General features: G+C 48.9%; 1 protein-coding gene across 12 annotated transcripts in view; it reads right to left on the minus strand.

Moving 5' to 3' along the window:
* The window catches only part of stxbp5l (syntaxin binding protein 5L), a 123126-nt gene that overhangs the window by 34617 nt on the left and 66332 nt on the right, over positions 1-22177 (minus strand). For 7 of the 12 annotated variants that reach the window (XM_030343358.1, XM_030343356.1, XM_030343351.1 and 4 more), the window contains exons 6-17: positions 19717-19780; positions 15965-16048; positions 13384-13507; positions 10768-10843; positions 7716-7873; positions 6170-6242; positions 4206-4353; positions 3727-3794; positions 2883-2923; positions 1940-2154; positions 1305-1465; positions 317-442 (exon numbers count right to left, since the gene is read on the minus strand). In XM_030343358.1, the coding sequence (XP_030199218.1) occupies positions 317-442; positions 1305-1465; positions 1940-2154; positions 2883-2923; positions 3727-3794; positions 4206-4353; positions 6170-6242; positions 7716-7873; positions 10768-10843; positions 13384-13507; positions 15965-16048; positions 19717-19780 (1338 nt within the window). The remainder of the gene's footprint in view (positions 1-316; positions 443-1304; positions 1466-1939; positions 2155-2882; positions 2924-3726; positions 3795-4205; positions 4354-6169; positions 6243-7715; positions 7874-10767; positions 10844-13383; positions 13508-15964; positions 16049-19716; positions 19781-22177) is intronic. The other 5 variants (XM_030343357.1, XM_030343352.1, XM_030343355.1 and 2 more) reach the window with 1 other exon arrangement.

The raw sequence follows: 22177 nt of genomic DNA on the forward strand, positions 1-22177 counted from the left end.
AGCAGTGTGAAGATGTGAAGGGCATCTTCACTGTTTTAAATCATGTTTTAAAAGATGCACATATTCCTGTCTGGCTGTCAGCCGTAATAGTCTGCAGCTGTGGCTCATAGGCTAATTGAGCCACACCCATTCTGGTGCTCCTTAAGAGGGCCAGAGTTTTAGACTGGAGGGAGGCTTGAGTTTTGCAAGTGACTCGACGGTTGTGCTATTTGTTTTAAGTAAAAATATGCTTTTTAACAACAACCAAGTGCGTCGAGAAAACTCTTTTCCACAAGCAGCTTTGATGGCACAGAGAGAGTGGAGGAGTCTGACTTACAGGCCGTAAGCAGAGTTGATATCCAGACTGGTAATCTGACCGGGAGGCTCCCCATCCACCCAGAGCAGCTGGACCACCAGCTCAGCCTGGTACCCTGGAGGCACCCGTACCGGACGCTCCTTCACCCTGAGAGAGAGAGAGAGAGAGAGAGAGAGAGAGAGAGAGAGAGAGAGAGAGAGAGAGAGAGAGAGAGGGAGAGGGAGAGGGGGAGAGGGAGAGGGAGCGGGAGAGAGAGAGAGAGAGAGAGAGAGAGAGAGAGAGACTCACACAGGTGCACAACACACTGGTTTCACCACTGACTCTGAAACCACGTACCCCAAAAGTACTCAATATCTATTTATAAATGTATTGATGGTACCTACAAGGAGGTTGTTAACTGTGAAAGGGAATACAATCTAACTTAGGCTAAGCTGGAAATGCTCCAGATCATCCATCAAATAGTTATTCTGCCAAGTGACATTCCTGTAACTCTTGAAGAGAGATCACAGACCTAGAGCGCTAACTCCTACCAAGAGAGATCCAAAGACCTACAGCTCTACGTCCTACCAAGCGATCACAGTCCTACAGCGCTATGTCCTACCAAGAGAGATCCAAAGACCTAAAGCGCTACGTCCTACCAAGAGATCACAGACCTACAGCGCTACGTCCTACCAAGAGACCACAGACCTACAGCGCTATGTCCTACCAAGAGATCACAGACCTACAGCGCTATGTCCTACCAAGAGAGATCACAGACCTACAGCGCTATGTCCTACCAAGAGAGATCCAAAGATCTACAGTGCTATGTCTTACCAAGAGATCACAGACCTACAGCGCTATGTCCTACCAAGAGAGATCAAAAGACCTACAGCGCTATGTCCTACCAAGAGAGATCAAAAGACCTACAGCGCTACGTCCTACCAAGAGAGATCCAAAGACCTACAGCGCTACGTCCTACCAAGCGAAGAAGTAAAGAGGTTAGGGACGAGGCGTGGAATGGGTTCCTTACTTCAGGCAGGGGATGCTGTCCTTGACCCCCTCGGAGGCGCCGCTCCCTGGGCTGGCTTGGACCGGGGAGTGGGAGCCGGGCTCAGGGAAACAAGGCTGGTTCTCCGTCTCCGAGGGGGACAGGACCTCCTCCGTGTCGCACTGCAGACGCACCTCCAAGGACTGAGGGGGGGAGGGGGTACGGGCCAAAGACAGACTTGTGAGTGTGGCGTTTGAGTTAGGGCACAGAACAGGGGGTAGAACGGTGGAGTGGGGATGGGTAGTGTGTTCGAGTCCCGGCCAAAAAGGTCCTGGGTTTCGAACTGAAGTGACTTAAGGTAGATGCCTCATCCTTGTAAACATGAAACTCAAATTACAGTGAGTGGCTTCTGATAAAAGCTTAATATCGGCATCGCAAATAGTACAAAGTCTATTCAAACCTAGCGAGTGTCTGTGTTGAAACACACTCCAAATTTGTGTTTTGGGATTTTAATTACCTAATTAGAAGACCAATAAGAAAGGAAACAGAAAGTACTGCCACGGTACATTCACACTCTGCGTGCTTTGCTCTGTTACACAAAATATTACTTCCTTTTTTGGGTCGCGCTCCAAACACGAGGCGACATCAGAACTCCAAGTACTCTGGGCTCCACTCACCACGATGGGCGTGTTGGCTTCGTACTTGCTGAAGCGGTACAGAATGATGTGGGCGGAGATGCCCACCACGCAGAAGATGCGGCTCTGGGGACACCAGCTAACCATCTGCACGGCGTAGGGGTCCTCCTCCACCAGGTCGCCCCCCCGCACCTCCCCGGGCTTGGGCTTCTCGAACACCTTGGAGGTCTTCAACTTGTAGAGCATCTGCAACGTGACTGCGGGGCAGGATGGAGGAAGAGCCATACTCTGACGTGTGTGTCGACTGGGCCTGTGTGTGACTACGCTTAAGGCTTCGTTAAGGTTCCACGTCGACACAATCAAAGATCAGGCAGTCGCTTGATTTTGTTTTGGTTCTGCGTCTGGCTTACGTCGGGGTTTACATTCGGACCAATCACAGCCCTTGCTGCTACGTCGCCTCGACGCAAAGGTTTTTGCGAAGTGCACGTCAGGCCCTTGCGGTGGACGCAAAAGGAGGGTCCGCAACGACGTAACGTTATCCCCCTTGCGTTGCGTCAACGTGGAACCACAACTAAGCCTTTGCAGTCCTTACGCTTACAGGGTTGTTTCACAGCGTTTGAGTTGATGACACACCCCAGTGGCTCGCCGGGCGGCTGCTTGCATACCATAAGCCCTCGCTCCCTCTGGATCCCGGCTTAACTTAATTTGGAGCTAAATCAGATCATGGAGACGTTCCCCCTTTACATAATTATGTGTGTGAAGCAAACCAGAGCCGACGCCGCCAGGTTGGCTCAGCGTCAACATGGCTATAAAAGACACAGGTGTCGACTTTCAGTGGTAAATTATGAACTTTGAATCGCTATTAGCATTGGAAGTGGCCCCAAGGATCCCAAAGGAGAGCGTGCCCGTGCCACCGGACTGTGCTTTTGTAATTGGCAATTAGGAAAGTGTCGGTGTGTACCGATGAAAACTACAGTAGACCTACTTGCAGACGCATCCCAAAACTTTATCGACCCGTCGGCATGTCTGAGAGAGAGGGAGAGAGAGAGAGAGAGAGAGAGAGAGAGAGAGAGAGAGAGAGAGAGAGAGAGAGAGAGAGAGAGAGAGAGAGCGACAGAGAGACATAGAGAGAAAGAGAGAGAAAGAGAGACAGATTGAGAGACAGAGAGAGGTTTATTTTAAGCAGCACAACATTTTCAGCTGTTTTGTAGAAAAAGGCAAGGTCATGTGATTAGCCATCCAGATGAACGCACTTAGCGAAGAAAAGCGATGGATAAAAGAGAAGTTAACTGTACTTTAACAGTTAAGTTTGACAAATGAAGAGCATCACACAGTACAGTAAACTACAAGTAAACTTCCTAAAGGAGTTGAGGAACTCATCCACAATACAAAGGAGGCATGACTAAACAGTCAAAGAAAGGAGACCTAAACACTTTTATTATTCATGAATCGCCGCATGCACCTTACTCAAAAAAGAAAGAAATTCAATATTTGGCTCGCCAGTTCAATCATGGCTTATTGTTTGCCTAGGATTTGGCATTGCCTGAAATACAAATACAATATTCGCTCACAGATCTTCTTTCCTCAGACAGCGCCTAAGTCAGAGCCAATTGTGATGTGACAAATGGTTCTTACTCAGACTAGGAAATACATTTTTTTCCATAAAAAAATTAAACAAAAGACAAATTTGGACAAATGGTTTCCTATAATTCACCCAACACCCAACTGCATAATCCATGCCTGAACTAACAGAAATAAATCTATAACAACACCTTATGCTAGCTATATATCTATAATAGCTTACCATGCCATGTCTATAGTGAACTCACCCTGTGATGATGATCTCTGGGTACGTCTGAGAGCCGACGTTCCAGGTCCCTCCAGTGATTGGCCACTCCTGTTGTAGTCACAGACAGAATTTCTCTGATTGTTGCACATAGTCCAAGGCACATGCACCCAACTATCCCGTTGGCTTGAATACGCCGCAGTATTGGATGATGTGATTAGATGAGCACAGAGTATCCATTGTATTTAGGAAAATACAGATTGCGATAGGACGCCGTTGTCAATAGCCTTGGTCCGCCGTTATTCTCCCCGAGGACAATGAACCGTGATTACACCCAAACCCATAAACCCTCTGCTGTCCTGACACTAATCAGGTAGCTTCAGTGCTATGCCAAATAGCGATGAAACTGAGCACCGAAAAAATACACCTACGCCTGTTTTTGCAAATCAAAAGCTGGGGTAATCCTTCAAACTCTCGCAACGGACAAAGAAAGAGGTCTCGGTGGGCCAACCCTCTGCCTACCTTCTGGCTGAAGCCCGTCTTTTTGTGTTTGGCACCTATGGAGTACAGGATTGGAATGATGTCTGGAGGGCAGTCTGCAAAATAGGCCGTACAGGTGACGGGAGACTCATGGATGTCCATGGGGTACGGGTTCTCAAAGATGGGGAAGCTGAAATAGAGAAAGAGAAAGAGAAATGCAAATATAGTGAGATGTATAGAGCTAGAGAGAGAACTTACATAATATTGTTACCTAAACGGTAGAAGCACAAAAAGGTAAGGATAACTTCAAAAGTAAGGCAGAAAACCTGGACACAGGAGGTACTTTTCTTCTTCTTTCCATTGCAGGGATATTGGAGTGAACATTGCATCGTTGCAATGGGAAATGTCTAAACGCAGAGGAACCTGTAACCTGTAAATGTGTCATGGAAGAATACTGGAGACCAGGGATGGATAACGTTTGGCACCCGAGTAGGACACCTTTCAGATTGATTTCTCATCGTGACTCACGCACATTTGGAGAAAGTTTGGAACACCTACACATCTGTACCCGAGAAAGAGAAATGTTTTCAAAGGCCAACTGTTGACGTCTTTGGCCTGCAAGGAGCCAAAGAGAAGATAATAATAATGATAATTCATTGAATTTATTTAGCGCTTTTCTAGACACTCAAAGACGCCTACAGTGAAGGGGGGGGGGGGGGGGGGGGGGCTCACTAACCACCACCAGTATGTAGCACCCATTTGGGTGATGCACGGCAGCCAATCGGCGCCAGAACGCTCACCACACACCAGCTTGAGGTGGAGAGTGAGGGATGAGGTGGAGAGAGAGGGAAAAGAACATTTAACACTACTATGGACCACATGTAAACCCTATCGACCACATGTAAACCCTATCGACCACATTTAAACACTATCGACCAAATTTAAACATGTAAACCCTATCGACCACATTTTGGCATGAAGATGAATAGCCTCAAGAAGTACACCTGTGACGTATGGATAAGAGTTCAAATGTCCCCCAAAAAAACGAATATAACTAAGGGCAGAATGTTATTTAAAGGCTAATTCATTCATTCTTCATTCAGGCGTTACTTACATCTACAGGGATTTGGAGGGTGTCGTTGCTGCGGCAATGTTTACCCCACCCCCATGCCATATATGTTTTGGTGTAAGAAGAACATCTACTTCACGTGAGGTCTGCTCCTAGTATTGTCAATTAATGAATGGCCTGCTTAACTATTATTCAAGTGAATTCCTCAAACCACAGGGCCTGCTTTAAGTGTTTCTGATTGGCTTAAACAAATGTACTTGAGCCGGAACCAATTGAAACACATGGCCCTGAATATGAGCCAATCACCAACCACATTAGCAATACCCTGTGGGTCAGCACAGATGGCACTGGCCAAGAGGATGAAATCGAGGACAACCCAGTCCAACCAGTGTTCACAATACAATGCAACGTATTGAGTTGGATTGCATCCCGCGCCTTACCCCTCTCCAGTCATTCCCTTCGGACCTGACTGAATGGACAGAGGTATCATAGTGCGAAAAAAACATCTGCCGCTCATGGCACTGATTACGGATCTGTTACGTTAACATGGTCCGTGGTCAATGTGTGATGCCTTCACTTGTTTAGTCTTCCACCCGTGCCCTGGTACATAAAAACATCACACCCTTAATTACTGAAATGAGCAACACCTGTGTTGGTCCTGCCACGAAGCCTCAGTGGAATGGCTGTATGGCTTTGGCTCTCGTTTGAGGTCTCATACTGTGGCCAAAATAATGGCCAATACATCCGACTCTGAAGGCCTCTGTGACGCCGTGCCACAGACGCCAGCAGATTGTTCACCTTCTCCTTCTCACCCTGCTGCCAAATGAGCCAGGGAGCCAGAGTGTTTGGAACGTGTTTGTGTGTGTGATAAGTGCGAGTGCGTGTGCGTATGTGTGCGTGTGCGTTTGCGTGTGTGTGTGTGTGCACCTGCACATACTTGCTCTGCGTTAGGTCTACCACGATGAAGTCCTTCTCCAAAAGCACAACGACTGCATATGGCTCCTGGACCTCTGTGAGAAATCACATTAAATAAGAGTGAGAGAGAGTGAGAGTGAGAGAGTGAGAAAGTCAACGAGAGAGAGGGGGAGAGAGAATCAGAGAGTGAGAGAGTCAGGCCCTTTCCCATTTCTTACTTTTACCCCATCCCCCTCTTTTTCGATTGCCTCTCACTTTTTTACTTGCCGCTCCTTACAAGGGGAAGTGGTTTAAATCTTCCCCTGTAAAATGGGACCCCCCTACATGACCCTGCTACCCCAGCAGTACTCATCAGCGGCGTCTACGTACACACGCGCCAAGCTTTTTGCCGGACATTTCAAACCTAACAATGCCGTCTTCAGCTGTGGGTGTTTCTGTTGCGTGGGCTGTAGTTATCCTTTGCGGTTGTCAGCAGCAAAACAGAAATTGCCTCCCTACTGTGGCAACTGTGGTGCTCTCACAACTGGGTCAGGAGTTGATGGAAAGAAGAAGATTCAGTTCCAGCCCATAGCTGTTTTGTTCTACAGTGTATCTAGACTGTGGAGATACACGGTGTAGATTCAGTGTATGTTCTGTGTGTCTAGACTTTGTTGATACACAGTGGATCTACACTGACTATACACTAAATAAAAATTATAAAAGTAAATGGCTTAAGATTATGTTATAACTGGAAAGTTATCTTTATAATATGTCCGCTTTCTGTACAGGATACCAAATTATTGTTTGATTCTTATCATCAGTTGGAATCGACCATTATGAACCACAATGAAATACAATACAAAAAGAAACAACCAGATTTAAACTTTCTTTCAGCTTTCTTTGTGACGTCCCTAGAGAGAGAGAGAGAGAGAGAGAGAGAGAGAGAGAGAGAGAGAGAGAGAGAGAGAGAGAGAGAGAGAGAGAGAGAGAGAGAGAGAGAGAGAGAGAGGGAGAGAGAGAGAGAGAGAGAGAGAGAGAGAGAGAGAGAGAGAGAGAGAGACAGAGAGAGAGAGAGAGCTGGAAAGGATGGGGCAAGCAAGAATTAATGAACCCGGCAAAAGCTATTCTCAGGCGCGAGACATGAGGTCTGGTTAGGTAATGTCACAGTGCTAACCAGTGTCTTTTCTGACGAAAGGGAGGGAGAGAGAGAGAGAGAGAGAGAGAGAGAGATATAGGGAAATATACATGGAGACATAAAGAGAGACAGAGCGAGAAAGAGAGAGAGAGAGATAAAAAGAGTGTGGCGTAGACCTCAGAGCTCTGAGCCTGTACTCGCTGAGCAGAGTCAAAGTCAAGAACACATACCCTTATCTATACCCCACTAGTTCGCCTTCCATCCATTCCTTTCTCAGTTCACCACCCATGATAGCATAACAGCAGACCTTCACACCCCATAACGCTCCCTCGATACACCCTAGAACCTCGCCGACCCCCCCCCCCCCGATGGACCGACCGAACGACCGAGAAAATAGCTTATCCCCCCCCCATACTGTCTAGGACGGGAGCTCTGAGCAGCTCTGAGCACGCACCGTTGTTGTACGGAGTCTCGCAGAGCACCATGAACTCCACGATGGGGTGATCCATCTCCAGCACGGTGATGGCCTTGCCGTGCATGATGGTCAGCGTGGGCCGGCGGCCCGCCTTGTCGTACGAGAGCCCCCCCGAGAAGATGACAAAGGGCTCGCTGCTGGGGTAGGGGGGGGGGGGGGGGGGGGGGGGGGCATAGAGACAGGCAGGGGGAGGGGCAAAGAGACAGGGAGGGAGAAAGAGATTCGGTTTTTAATACCACTTTATTAAAAAAATATCCAACTCTCTCAATGTGCTTACATTTCTTCTGATACTCAAACCCAAACAGTACAGGTGGTTATTTAATGTGATTGTTTATGACAAAGAGATTGCCTCCAAAAACAAATTTGTTTTTATAATGATATATTTCATAACAGAGAGTGAGAGTGAGAGTGAGAGTGAGAGTGAGAGAGAGAGAGAGAGAGAGAGTGACAAAGACAGAGACAGAGAGGTAGAGAGGAGGAGAGAGAAAAGGGAGAGAGAGAGACACACATCAGGTGCATATACATCCAGGTAGCTTCATCTTAGTTCCAAACAATCTAGATCCGAATCTATTCAATAACGACTTCCCCAAACACAACTCTGAGCTCCCAAGTCTTGTTTGCGGATGGAAGGAGTTAAAACCGCAGCCCTCATACAATCTTTGATCGTCATCTCTATCCAAAGACCGTAATGCGTAATCAGCTCTGAGAGGGCAAGGCCATCTGAGCACGGTATCTTTCCATCTCTAATGCCTCTATCGCTCAAAGACTTGCGTCTGACGCTACCTCTCAAATACTCTGTGTACCTCTGTGTATAAAAGAGTGAAGGGTGAAAGTTTTCTGCCTTCAACGAGAGCGATTATGTTTGGCATAGGAAAATGATTGCAGACTGCATACTGAAGGCCACTGGGCTTGGAGGAATTGGATGTTATTATGATTATCTGTCTTATTTATTTTTCCTATCTTTTTTTTCCAACCACGATGGCTTGAGTTGTGGCAATGTGGCATATTGAGGGAGGCAGAGCATGTCACGGTCTGTCTGTGTCTCTTTGATTGTCCCCCATGATAAAGACAGCAGCGTGTGAAAAGCTTTTGGTGTCAGGGTGAAGCAGCAGCAATGCTAAGGGTTCGGTCATATCCACCTCAAAATAACTTCAGTATAGGTTTAGAAAGAGTTTGAAAGGGCTTGGTGGTGATTCATAATTGATCAATCCTACGGTTCCAAACCCAAGACGATTTAGGGTTGAATTTCAGAAATTCAGGGCACTTTTCCATTGAATTCAAAATAGAGTTTCTGTGAGTCAGAGAAAATGTGGGTTAGGAACATCTCCTCCAATCTTCCAACTGTTTCATGAGGGGCAAAGGGGGATTATACCCAACAGCACAAGGCATGCTGGGCCACGAGAAAATGCCGCCGGTAAATCCTGCCAATACGTATTACGTCTCAAAACGATCGAGAACACGGGACAAAGAGCACCAATTTCAGCGCTACACCACGGATAATATTTTGTAATAATTCCGCTCGGTCTCATTTAATCTCCGCGCCGAGCCGTAGACCCCGCGTAGCGCGTTATTAAACCAGCAGTTTCCTGTTCCTCACTTTTAATTGAAAACCTCGAGGCTCTGAAACAGAGACATCCCTCCTAGCTCTCTCGGCCACCATTATTGCATGTGCTGGAATAAAAAAACAATGAAGGAGGCTTCATCTCAACAGACACCACTCAGAGGAGCTCTAGGAGTCTCTATAGTCGCAGAGGGGACAGGAAGATACATGAGGAATCAGCGGCTTGGCTTGGGGTGGCCAACGTCAGCCCTGCCTCGCGTGATCGAGAGCACAAGGGTTGCTGGGGGGGGGGGGGGGGGGGGGACAGCAGTGAACCTGAACGCGCTGACATCAACAGTCAGTCCCAGTCTATGTCTAGCTGCAGGTGGGGCCCGGTGGAAGCTGGAGACGAGAGAGGTTGGGAGTGAGTGCTGCTCCTGCTACACCTCAGCAACGGAAATCAGTTCGCCGTTTGTGACCCGCTGTTTTACTGTGCACTACAATACAGCAGTTTAGCCAGGGTAAGCTTAATGGCTTCTTTTCTTCTGGGCTCCCTTGGCAGGGACACATTAAAAAACAATACAATTCACGCAGCAGTAAATCATGATTTCAAAACAGCACATTACATTTTTAAAGAATTTAACACATTACAACAATTGTGAACAATTGAGCCACCCACGGCCATTTGACAATTCCCTCTTCATTCTCCTCTAATATTTTATCATTTTTTCGATCTTTGTTTCTGATACCCGAGGAGAGGGAGAGCCACTATTATTTTAGCTTTCTAGACGGAGGTACATTAAAATTCCTTTATTCTTAAAACCATTGAACCGAGGCCACATAAAAGATTTCCTCGAAATGTTTTTCTGCTGACAGCGATGAGGGGCTAACCATGTGCTATCCAGGCCCGTTAACATCTACCGTTGAGGGGACTACTGCAAAATGTAAAACGTTTGTGATAGTGCAAAACAATACGTCAGCCAGAAATGATACTTAAGATCGGACGCGCTCATCCTTTATAGCCTGGCAACCACGAAGAGGATTACTTTGATGTCTTTTTGAAGAATGGAGCTCCCGTGAATTGGAAGGCATTTCCGATTCAATGAAATTCAAGAATCCGGAGCAGAGGCTAGCATGCCTTTAGCACACGGCTCATCGCGGCATTTCACGATGAGGGACTTATGCCAAGTGGTTTCCTAAAGGTCTAGTTTGATCAAATGCAAGTCTTTTGTACCCTTTCTGTTTCTCAGGTGAGTACAGAGATACAGGTTAGTATAAACAGACAGGTGAGTGCAGAGCGACAGGTGAGGATAGAGAGACAGGTGAGTACAGAGAGACAGGTGAGTATAGAGAAAGGTGAACGGAGAGAGGCATTCGGTTATACCCACAAGTCGTGTTGCAGAAATGCTTTGATCTTGACGTAAGGTTCCAGATCCGGGATGTTAACATGTGATGAGGAGGAAGATGCATTTGATCAAAGTTGTTATTTACCTGTTCCTTGAAGTCTTGTACTCCACCTTGAGAATCGGTTTGCACGACTCCTTTCTCCCATCTTTCTGTATCTTTCCTGCATTCAAGACGGAAAAACATAAATTCTAGGAATCTCAATGCCCGCTTGATTTCCTGAGACACAGAATAGACCACATTTCTTACGTTAAGTTTACCAAAATAAAGTGTGCAAAGGCTGCTTAATGTGATTCCTCCTGTTACAACACAATCAACATTGCCTGCGTTTAAATGTCACAATATTTTTACAGAAGATTGATTGCTGAAAACCCCATTGAAAATGTAAATTTGAGAAAAGAGTATTTCAATTCTTGGAGTAACCGAAAAACTAAGTGCTGGAACAGTGGAGGTTCACGTTGCAAATATGACACCACATTTAGAAAAGCATTTTATTTTTTTAACAATTTGCTTTTTGATCTGTCAGAGGGAAAGCAAATTGACTATCAATCAAAAGTGTATCTTTATGTGCGGGGAAATAAATAGGGCTTACAAAAGATAAGTCATTCCAATAAAATGTTTCATCCTTCATGTTTTTCGTCCAGCTTTCACCATTAAAAAGAGGAACAACTAATTGAGTTCTGTATCATGTCTCCATATCAAGCATCAGGGTAATTCCCCTAATTAGTTTCCCCGGCAGCAGTATCCTCAATCGCTTGTGAAATATCCGCGTGGATTCCTCAAACCTTTGGTTGATTAGTGTGGGCTACTGCACATCTTGTGGTAGGCGAATCGTGGCAATAAAGAGATATGCTGATGTTGACATTTACATCTTTGGGGAAACCAGGCTGTTGTGATCGCTGCCAGAGAAATAGCCATACTGAGCTTTGTGGGATACTTTAGGGTTGTACCTGCAGTCCATCCAAACAAAAAAATACATTTATATATATACATACATATATATATGTCAGATGTCTGAAAGCAATATCTGGCAGAGCTTTTCCTTGCAGTTAAAAGCTGCTTTTATGAGCCGAGAGCTGGCACAAAACACATCGTATTCGATTCAATATTCCAGTTTACCTGAATCATGTATGTTTTACTAGCGCACAGACAATGGCTGTGTGTCGACTCAGCAACTCCTCTCAGTCCCCCGACACAAAACCAAACCCTGATCTCCTTTGTCGTCAGGCGCATCCTGACACAGCCCTCTGTGAGGCAGATTAGTCTCCATGCATTACAAGCCTATCCATATCCACTGCAGTGCAGGTGCTCTGTTGTGGCAGCGCCCAGAGTAGCCCGCGGCCCGCACGGAGGCCCACGCCAAATGTTACTTGGAACACCGGTGACTATTTCAATCATCGTATCCCTCCCCCTCCACCTACCTCCCTCCCTCCCTCCCTCCCTCCCTCCTCTCCTCTTACATCCTCTTAATATTTTCCGCCACTTCGTATACACTCACTTTCCCTGCGATACTTTAATCTTCCTCCCCCCTCCCCCCTCTCCCCCCCGGGGGAGACCTTGGCATCGACCCCGCGTCTGTCTCCTTCCCTGCTCCCTTCCCCAGCCTGCCTTCTTATGAACTCGATTTTTTCCCTCATGCTGTCAATCTGCTAAATCCTGCCCTCGGATGCAACCCCACCCCAACCCACCCCCACCCAACCTTCCATTGAGCACGGGGCCTCTGTCCCGGCCCTCTGTGGTACCCCCCCCCCCACACCCCCACTCAACCTTCCATCGCATCAAGCGTGAGCCTCTGCCCCAACACCCCCCCCCCTCCCGCCGCTGGCACTGTGGCCTGTGACTCATTCACACTGCGGTACAAATAGTTGGCGCGGACGCGGCCGCAGACGGCGGCGGTCTGGAACAATCCTTCCAGTTCTAGGCGGCGTGCCCTCTCTCTCTCTCTCTCTCTCTCTCCCCCCCCGGGTCACTTCCTGCTGCGCCGCCCTGATCCGGTGGTCGGGGAGACGCGCGGGTCACGGGACGGGCTGCACGCCGACGGCGGGTGGGTTTTTTAGGAATGAGGGAGGCGTGGAGGAACGAGGAAGGGGGCTCGCATCGGCTGTTCTCTGATTGGATGGACGATACCGGCCCGTTATGGATCAGTGCCTCAGGCGTCTTGTTGGAGATTTATTTTTTTCGTTTTTAAGGCAGCTGAAAACCTCCAGTCTACACCGGTACTCAGTGTTTACTCTCTGTTTCAGCAGCCATAACGAATAGAGTGCATTGTAAACTAATCTAATGTGTCTGAAAACACACTGGTAAACAGGAGCATGTGTTCATTTTTTGTGAGTGCATATTTGTGTGTCTGTGTCTGTGTGTAAGTGCATATGTATGTGTGCAAGTGTAAAAGTGTGTGTGTGTGTGTGTGTGTGCGTGTGTGTGATTGTGTGCATCCATGTGTGTTTTAGTTTTGTGTGTTTGTGTGCGTGGATCTGTTTGTGCATGCGTATCTATGTGTTTTAGTGTGAGAGTAAGTGTGTGTGTGTGTGTGTGTGTGTGTGTGTGTGTGTGTGCGTGCGTGCGTGCGTGCGTGCGTGCGTGCGTGCGTGCGTGTGTGCTTGTGTGTGTGTGTGTGCGTGTGTGTGTGCGTGCGTGCGTGCGTGCGTGTGTGCTTGTGTGTGTGCGTGTGTGTGTGTGTGTGTGTGTGTGTCCCTGTCTCACCATGGGGGAAGGTGATCTGGAAGGGGCGGGCGGTGTTCCTCTGGTTCCACAGGGTCAGGCTGCCGTCAGAGTGGCTGCACATGAACTGCTTCCCCTCGTGGTGCCAGCTCACCGAGTGGATGGCCTGGAGCCCCGCCCACCAGGAGGAGGAGGAGGAGGGGGGGGGGGGGGGGGGGGGGGGGGGGGGGGAGGGGGAGGGGAGAGGAGGAGGAGGAGGAGGGGGGGAGGAGGAGGGGGGAGGGGAGGGGGGAGGAGGAGGAGGAGGAGGGGGGGGGGGAGGGAGGAGGAGGAGGATGGGAGGGTAGGAGGAGGGGGCGGGAGGGGTGAGGAGGGGGGGGAGGAGGAGGAGGAGGAGGGGGGGAGGAGGAGGAGGGGGGGGAGGAGGAGGAGGAGGGGGGAGGAGGAGGAGGGGGAGGAGGAGGAGGAGGGGGGAGGAGGAGGAGGAGGAGGGGGGGGGGGAAGGGGGAGGGAGGAGGAGGAGGAGGAGGAGGGGGGGGGAAGGGGGAGGGAGGAGGAGGAGGAGGGGAGGGGAGGAGGAGGGGGGGGGAGGGGAGAGGAGGGGGGGGGGGTATTGGGGAGAAAGAGGAGGAGGAGGAGGAGGAGGGGGGGGGGGGGAGAGGAGGAGAAGGGGGGAGAGGAGGAGGAGGGGGGAGAGGAGGAGGAGGGGGGAGAGGAGGAGGAGGGGAGGAGGGGACAGGAACCAGAAAGGAAGGAAGGGAAGAAGGAAAGAAAAACAAAAAAAAACGAAGAAAGTTCCGGGTTCAGGTTGAGGGTAAAACATTTAACCAGGCTTGATTGCCTCATTTGTCAGCTGCATGTTGATATTTAAAGATCACACCACTTGGCTCATAGCCCCCGTTGAGCCCGTGTGAGAGCACATTTGATGTGGTATACCGACAACACAGCTGATACTATACCCCCTCCCCCAATAAGCATGAGATCATTCCTGTCCATCACAGAGCTCATCGGTGAATAAAACTGAGAGGAATGGAGTTGTCCAGAAAACCAATGGATGTGTCTGCGCAGCTTTGTCCGTTGGTTCAGCGCTGTTCAGACTATGGATGGAGAGAGCCTCAACACAGAAACACGGGGAAGATACAAGTGCAGACAAACCATGCAGAGAGCAGCAGACAGTGGAGCGGTCTGTGCAGACGGATTCTATCTACATTGTCAGAATCTTGTGCTAGCGGTGCGGAGAGAGGAGCCTGAACAACAGTGGGAAGATCTGTTAGGTTCGATCTGTCTTCTCTCTGCTCTCTCTCTGTCTCTCTCTGTGTCTCTCTCACTGTCTCTCTCTCTCTCTCTCTGTCTCTCTCACTGTCTCTCTCACTGTCTCTCTCTCTCGCTGTCTCTCTCTCTCGCTGTCTCTTTCTCTCTCTCTCTCTCTCTCTCTCTCTCTGTGTGTCTCTCTCTCTCTCTCACTCTCACTCTCTCTCACTCTCCTCGGTTCCGCTGTAAAACGGAAAAAAAGAAACTGGGTTTTTCTTGTGAACCGTGCAAATAATAAGGCGGTTGTCTTTGATGTCATGCAATCCGCATCCGCGAATAAACAAGCTTGTGAGACACAGAGATGGGGAAGGCTTCTTCAGCCTTAATCAAAGAGACGGTAATTATAAGCGATAGGTATCTGCACAAGCTCTTCACAAGACCTCCACAAGACCTGACACAGATACCCTTCAGAGGGTGAGGTATATCTGTGTGTGTGTGTGTGTGTGTGTGTGTGTGTGTGTGTGTGTGTGTGTGTGTGTGCATCTGTGTGTGTGTGTGTTCATGTTTATGTGTGTGGGTGCGTATGACTGTGGGTTTGTGCTTATTTCTGTGCGTGTGTGCATGTCTATGTGCCTGGTCGTATTTATGTGTGTGAGTGTCTTTGTCTGTGTGTTTATGTGCATAGATAAATGCATACATTTGTGTGTGTGTGTGTGTGTGTGTGTGTGCCTGACGCGCGTTCAATCGTGCGCGTTCCCCATGTGATCCCTTGGTCCCTCGGCCCAGCGTTAACAGAACACTACACATTAGCAACGCCACTCTCCATCCATCTAGCCTCTCACTGAGCCTTCCCCCTCTTCGAGTAGAGGGTCCACCCACGACCCAGGCAGTGGACCCACCATCACTCAGCGGGAAGGATCGCTAAGCAGCCCGCAGAAATGGAGAGGGCGGGCCGCATTTAAATGAATTACTACTCAGGTAGCATGTGGCTAAGCTAACAACAACTGAATGTAGACGGTGGCAAGGGGAAGCCGTTGCGTTGTGGATTCAAACAAGGGCCGTTGTGTTGCTGTAAACACACGAGACGCACCGCCGTGGGATAGGCTATAGATAGCATGTGTGCAAATCGGATTCCCTTAAGCATCAACTTAAGTCTTCGGCATGTGATTATATGCTAAACGTACGTTAAAAAAGCGTCGCTCAAACTCGCACTCCGATTCTTCTATTTTTGTACGTTGATCTAACCCTAACCCTAAACCCTAAACCCCAATTATGTTTGTGATTCCAGTCCCCTGTATCTCACACACTGCTCCCCCGGTGGTCATTGTGCGTCACCGTTTTGACGAGCACGGAGAACCTCTTGGGAACCCACCTCGTCGTAGTAGATCCGGAAGTCGACCTTCTTCATTCGGAGGTCCCACTGCACGACGGTCCCACTCTCGAAGCCAATGAGCAGCTGAGCAACGGCAAGCAACGAGGGCCAAGTGACACACACACACACACACACACACACACACACACACACACACACACACACACACACACACACACACACACACACACACACACACACACACAGGAAGATACCGTCAGGGATCCGACCAAAGGGAGCGAGGGAGTGAGATGGTGAGTGGGAGGATTGGGAGGGAGATGGGACAAGAAGGAAGATGGAGATGTTGGTGAACGATGGCGGCAGACTCTTGAGAAGCGTTTCTGGTTTTCTGGTCCCGGTACCACAATGTCTCCCAAAAGTATCAGTAGTATCATAATGATTATGATTTGTGTTTTTTGTATTGTTAGTTACGGTAGCACGTAATGACAGGTGGATAAATGAGAGCAATAGTTGGCAATTCAGTATAAAACAGTATGTTTGAGCGTTATCATGATGGTTCCGAATATACCAGCGCAGACATAACAAACTCAATCCGTTCCCAAAACAGATATTAAAATGATGCATCTTGCAGCTGGAAGCTTTTGTGGGATTGGGGAAATATAAATATAGTAGCACAGCTGAAACGACAACATCAAGCCGAATCCAAGACCAACATATGTCATTCTTCTGCACACACACACACAAACTCACAGAAATATTATGCCTATATATGTTGAGCCATATTAAACACATCGATTGCCACATGCTTCATTGGATTGCTACACTCTTGAAGGGAGTGCCAGACTCATTAAGGGAGTGCCACATGCATCAAGGGATTGCTCATGCATGATAGGAGTGTGACACACATGAAGGGAGTGCCGGAGTGTGACAAGCTTGAAGTGAGTGTGACATGCATGAAGGGAGTGTGACATGCTGTGCAACACGCATGGCAAGGCAGCTCAGAAGAGACACAGGACAGGTGGAGGAAGTGGATCTGAGGAACATGCTGCTACTTTAAAGATGGAGAGAGAGAGAGAGAGAGAGAGAGAGAGAGAGAGAGAGAGAGATGAGAGAGAGAGAGAGAGAGAGAGAGAGAGAGAGAGAGAGAGAGAGAGAGAGAGAGAGGGAGGGAGGGAGGGAGGGAGAGAGAGAGAGAGAGAGAGAGAGAGAGAGAGAGAGAGAGAGAGAGAGAGAGAGAGAGAGAGAGAGAGAGAGAGAGAGAGAGAGAGAGAGGGGGGGAGAGAGAGAGGGAGAGGGAGAGAGAGAGAGAGAGAGAGAGCGACAGAGAGAGAGAGAGAGACAGCGACAGAGAGAGAGAGAGAGAGAGAGAGAGAGAGAGAGAGAGAGAGAGAGAGAGAGAGAGAGAGAGAGAGAGAGAGAGAGAGCGACAGAGAGAGAGAGAGAGAGACAGCGACAGCGACAGCGACAGAGAGAGAGAGAGAGAGAGAGAGAGAGAGAGAGAGAGATAGGGAGGGACAGAGAGAGATAGGGAGGGACAGCGACAGAGAGAGAGAGACAGAGAGAGAGAGACAGCGACAGCGACAGAGAGAGAGAGAGAGAGAGAGAGAGAGAGAGAGAGAGAGAGAGAGAGAGAGAGATAGGGAGGGACAGAGAGAGATAGGGAGGGACAGCGACAGAGAGAGAGAGACAGAGAGAGAGAGACAGCGACAGCGACAGAGAGAGAGAGAGAGAGAGAGAGAGAGGGAGGGACAGAGAGAGATAGGGAGGGACAGAGAGAGAGAGAGAGAGGAGAGGTTTCAGCCCCCCTCTCCCCCTTCTTAGGAGAGGAAGAGAAGCGGTGTGACATCCCAGATCACAAGATGTGAAACCTGGAGCAGGTGGGCCTAAGGAGACCAGACGGATCTCATGCACACACACACACACACACACACACACACACACACACACACACACACACACACACACACACACACACACACACACACACACACACACACACACACACTCGCTGCTTGAATGTGTGTGTTTGTGTGTGTGGCTGAGAGTCACGCACGAACACACACACACACACACACACACAAACACTCACCCTCTTAATTCAAACACACACACACACACACACACACACACACACACACACACACACACACACACACACACTCAAGCACATACACACAGAAACACACACACAGACATGCACCAACAGGCACACACGCACACAGATAACTGACATTTATATGGATTATTGCACTACCGGTAAACAAACACAGGGCACGCCTCAATGACTTCTTCGCCTCATTTAGTTTAAACTTGTGTGTTTTTCCGCTTGACCGTCCAGGCCCGACACAGAACACACCCACACCACGATCCGCGTCTGGTGGCGGCGTCTGCCTGACCTTGAAAATCCTGTCTCTGTGGGGGGGTGTGTGTGTGTGGGGGGGGGGGGGGGGGGGCGACCTTCCCCGTGTTAATCAGCGAGCTCATTCGTGCATGCTTCAAACGGTCCCCACTGGAAGGTGTGTTGGTTTATCTACGTGAGGGTGACTCCGCTTTCATTATGAGCAACTGAGAAGTACCACCAGAGACCTGCAGCCTTCGGCCAGCAACAAGGGAACAAATGGATACTCCAGCCAGAGCAGCAGCGTGTGGACGTCCACGGTGTCAGTGGGGGGCTGCATGGCCCTGGAGTGGGGGTGTGTGGGAGGCTGTGGGCTGTGAAGAGGCGGCACTGTTCACAAAGCGCATTTCCACCACTTCAAAAGGCCGGCTTCATCCATATTTTAAAGCCCTTCCAAATATATTGAATGGTGATTTAAAACGGGGTTTTTTGTTGCAGTTTTTTATTAAATTGCATGTGGCAATTACTAACTGGATATCGCAAAGCAGAATTGAATGTTTTCACTTCAATGAATAAAAAATGTAAGAAGGCTAATATTCTAATTATAAATATGCTTATGCACCGCAGCTCTTCTTTAAAGGAAAAAAAGATGAAAAGTAATAGAGCAGTGTGATGGATAGATCCTGGTCCAAACCTCGACTTAAATGCACAAAGTTAAAAGTAAGTCAAATGACCCTCTACAGGGAAGCCACAAGATTGCTGGTGTTGAAGAAGATTGTGCGGCATCAAAGTCACTGCAGTGGCCTACAGAGAGGGACTTCTTTGGAGACGCAGGGAGGTCCTCATGCATGAGTTGCTCCTAGAAAACACCAAGCCACTGCTATTGGGCCTTTCGCATTGCAACTGTGATTCGAAACATGAATATGTGTGCATGAAGTGGTTGTGGGTCATGTGCGGTTGATTGAGGGAGGGTCACTGGGGGACAGGTTTCATCTGACAGACTCTGTCAAATGGGGGCCCTATGGATGCGTATCTGACCGCGGGATAACCCTCGCAGAACATCCACGCCCCGTGGAGAATGTGATGTGCTGAGGGCCAGGGGCCATTGGCCAGGGGCCAGGGGCCAGGGGCTAGGGATGGACAGGACAGCGTCAGGGACATGGTGATTAGAGGGAGCCACGTCCAGCACACACACACACACACGCACCCTAACACAAACACACAAAAACACAGATAAACACACATGCAAGAACATACAATACACACACACACACACACACACACACACACGCAAAATCCAAACACAGATATACACACACAAACACTGATACAAACACATGCAAAAACATACAACGGCGAGACAGGGTGACGTCAAGCAGAAGGGCGGGCGAGCAGAAGGGCAGACAGTTGTTGGGGTGTGATACAAATGATGGTTTTCGTCTGGCAAACCCACCTTTCCTTCGTCCTTGGGGCTGTCGCTCAGATGGACCACCGGGCCCGGGTGTGTTTTAGTACATCTGGGAGAGGGAGAGAGAGAGAGGGAGAGGGAGGGGAGAGAGAGAGAGGGGGGAGAGGGAGAGAGAGAGAGGGAGAGAGAGGGGGAGAGAGGGGGAGAGGGAGAGAGAGGGGGAGAGGGAGAGAGAGAGAGGGAGAGAGAGGGGGAGAGAGAGGGGGAGATAGAGAGAGAGGGGGAGAGGGAGAGAGAGAGGGAGAGGAGAGGGAGAGAGAGGGGGAGAGAGAGAGGGAGAGGGAGAGAGAGAGAGAGGGGGAGAGAGAGGGAGAGGGAGAGGGAGAGAGAGAGGGAGAGGGAGAGGGAGAGAGAGAGAGAGAGGGAGAGGGAGAGAGGGAGGGAGAGGGAGAGGGAGGGGGAGAGGGAGCGAGAGAGAGAGAGAGAGAGAGAGAGAGAGAGGGAGAGGGAGAGGGAGAGGGAGAGAGAGAGAGAGAGAGGGAGAGAGAGATGTCAATCAAAGACATTCTGTTCTGAATCACAAACCATTCGCTAATCCAATTAATTTCGTAAATTAAAGCTGCAGTGTGAAGGTTTGAGGGGCATACTAGCCTCCCCCCCCCCCCCCCCCCCCCCCCCCAATAGATTTATAAATTGTATTTAGTCATTAGTCTGTAACATTATAGGTCATAGCTTACAAGTAAAATAGCGATCATGTTGGTTAATTGAAAACACGGCCTCTCTAGAGCTGTGTCTGTGTTACTTTAGAAACACGGCAGTGCAACATGGTGGGTTTGGGATTGTTATTTACATGAGATTATGCACTAATTAAAACCTACAAAAATGAAACGAGAGCTGAACATACAGAATGCTATCACAATTAGGGAACTGCGAGGACGTAAAGCCAACATCTATTGCTGCATCATGTACACAACTTACATACACAAAAAAAAATAGACGCCACATATGTGCTCTTTCTAAACGCCCTTGTCAATCCTTCCCTAAAAGTTGGGCAGAAACAGCCAACAAAAACGAAAACATTTTGCTCAGAACTTCAAATATTAAGGTTTCGCCAAGGGTCACAGCAATACGAAATAAATATATTTTTTGTACCTCCGGAGATGTGTTATAACAAAAGGACATTCAATGGAAGAGGGCTTGCACTCATCAGCCACAAAAAAAGGATCCTATTAACAACGAAAGGACTTTCTTTTTGTTGGGGAGGATGACTAAAAACTAAACCACTTAGCGAACCGGTATTGACAGTGGGGAAAGTTTTCCTTGGCTCAGAAAGGTGAGCCGAGATGCACTTTCCTTCCACCAGCAAGATTCAGGCCTTGATCGCTCTGAGCCCGCGCTACACCGCCCTGAATAGGAGAAGCGCAGGCGGGGGTTTGCTTTGTGGCCGGTGTTCAGGACGGACCCTGAATGCTGATCCATGTGGACTTTTATTGAGTTAGAACGCTGGATTCACAAAAGGCGCGATGTTCCCGGAAAAGGTATTGACTGCATGGTTCTGGAGGACAAAGTCTGAACTGCTGTTGGCAGGCTAATTATTAAAATATATCACACAAACTTGTGTGTGTGTGTGTGTGTGTGTGTGTGTGTGTGTGTGTGTGTGTGTGTGTGTGTGTGTGTGTGTGTGTGTATGTGTGTGCGTCTCATTCTACATACACACATGTAAAACAAAACTATTTCAAAACCCAAAAATATGTAGGCATCTTGATGCTAGTCAATATTGGCACAGTCAGACAGTCAGACACGCAGACACACAGACACATAGACACACAGACACAAAGACGCAAACACTCCCTGCAATCAGGGGGTTTACAGGGTACCATGGCAACCACTTGCCCATAGGGCAACAAGACTAGCCAAGAATAGCAGATTAAAGAGATAGAGGTCTGTATACATGTGCGTGTGTCTATGTGTCTGTGTGTCTGTGTGTCTGTGTGTGCGCGTGACTGTGCATCTTAAAGGATGTGTAGAGCAGGCAGGGTATTGGGAACGGTTACTATGGCGATTGATGAACTGGTTTTATGACAGTTAAGCCAGCTGACAGGAGATGGATGATCGTAAAATGTGTGTGTGCGCAGATGCGTCTGCAGCACTTTGTGCGTGTGTGTGCCCGTGTGTGTGCCCGTGTGTGTGTGTGTGTGTGTGCGTGCGCAGGCGTGTGTGCATGTGTGTGCGTGTGCGTGCGTGCGTGTGTGTGTGTGTGCGTGCGCAGGCGTGTGTGCATGTGTGTGTGTGATCCTCAGATCTATACTGCTCTGGCCTCCCCGGCCAGGGTGCAGGGCAAGAGGCCGGGCCGTCAGGCTGCCTCTCATTCCAAATCCCCACTAAGGTTTCAGACTGTCAGCCAGCCATCGCCAGCCAGCCCAGTGGGGACCGCTGGGCTCCCTGTTAGCTCCAGGCACCAGCAGCCAGTTGGCTTGATCAGCTGTAAACAGGTCCACTGGTCCAC

This window comes from Gadus morhua, chromosome 20, assembly GCF_902167405.1.
Source record: "Gadus morhua chromosome 20, gadMor3.0, whole genome shotgun sequence".
In the NCBI taxonomy this organism is placed as follows: domain Eukaryota; kingdom Metazoa; phylum Chordata; class Actinopteri; order Gadiformes; family Gadidae; genus Gadus; species Gadus morhua.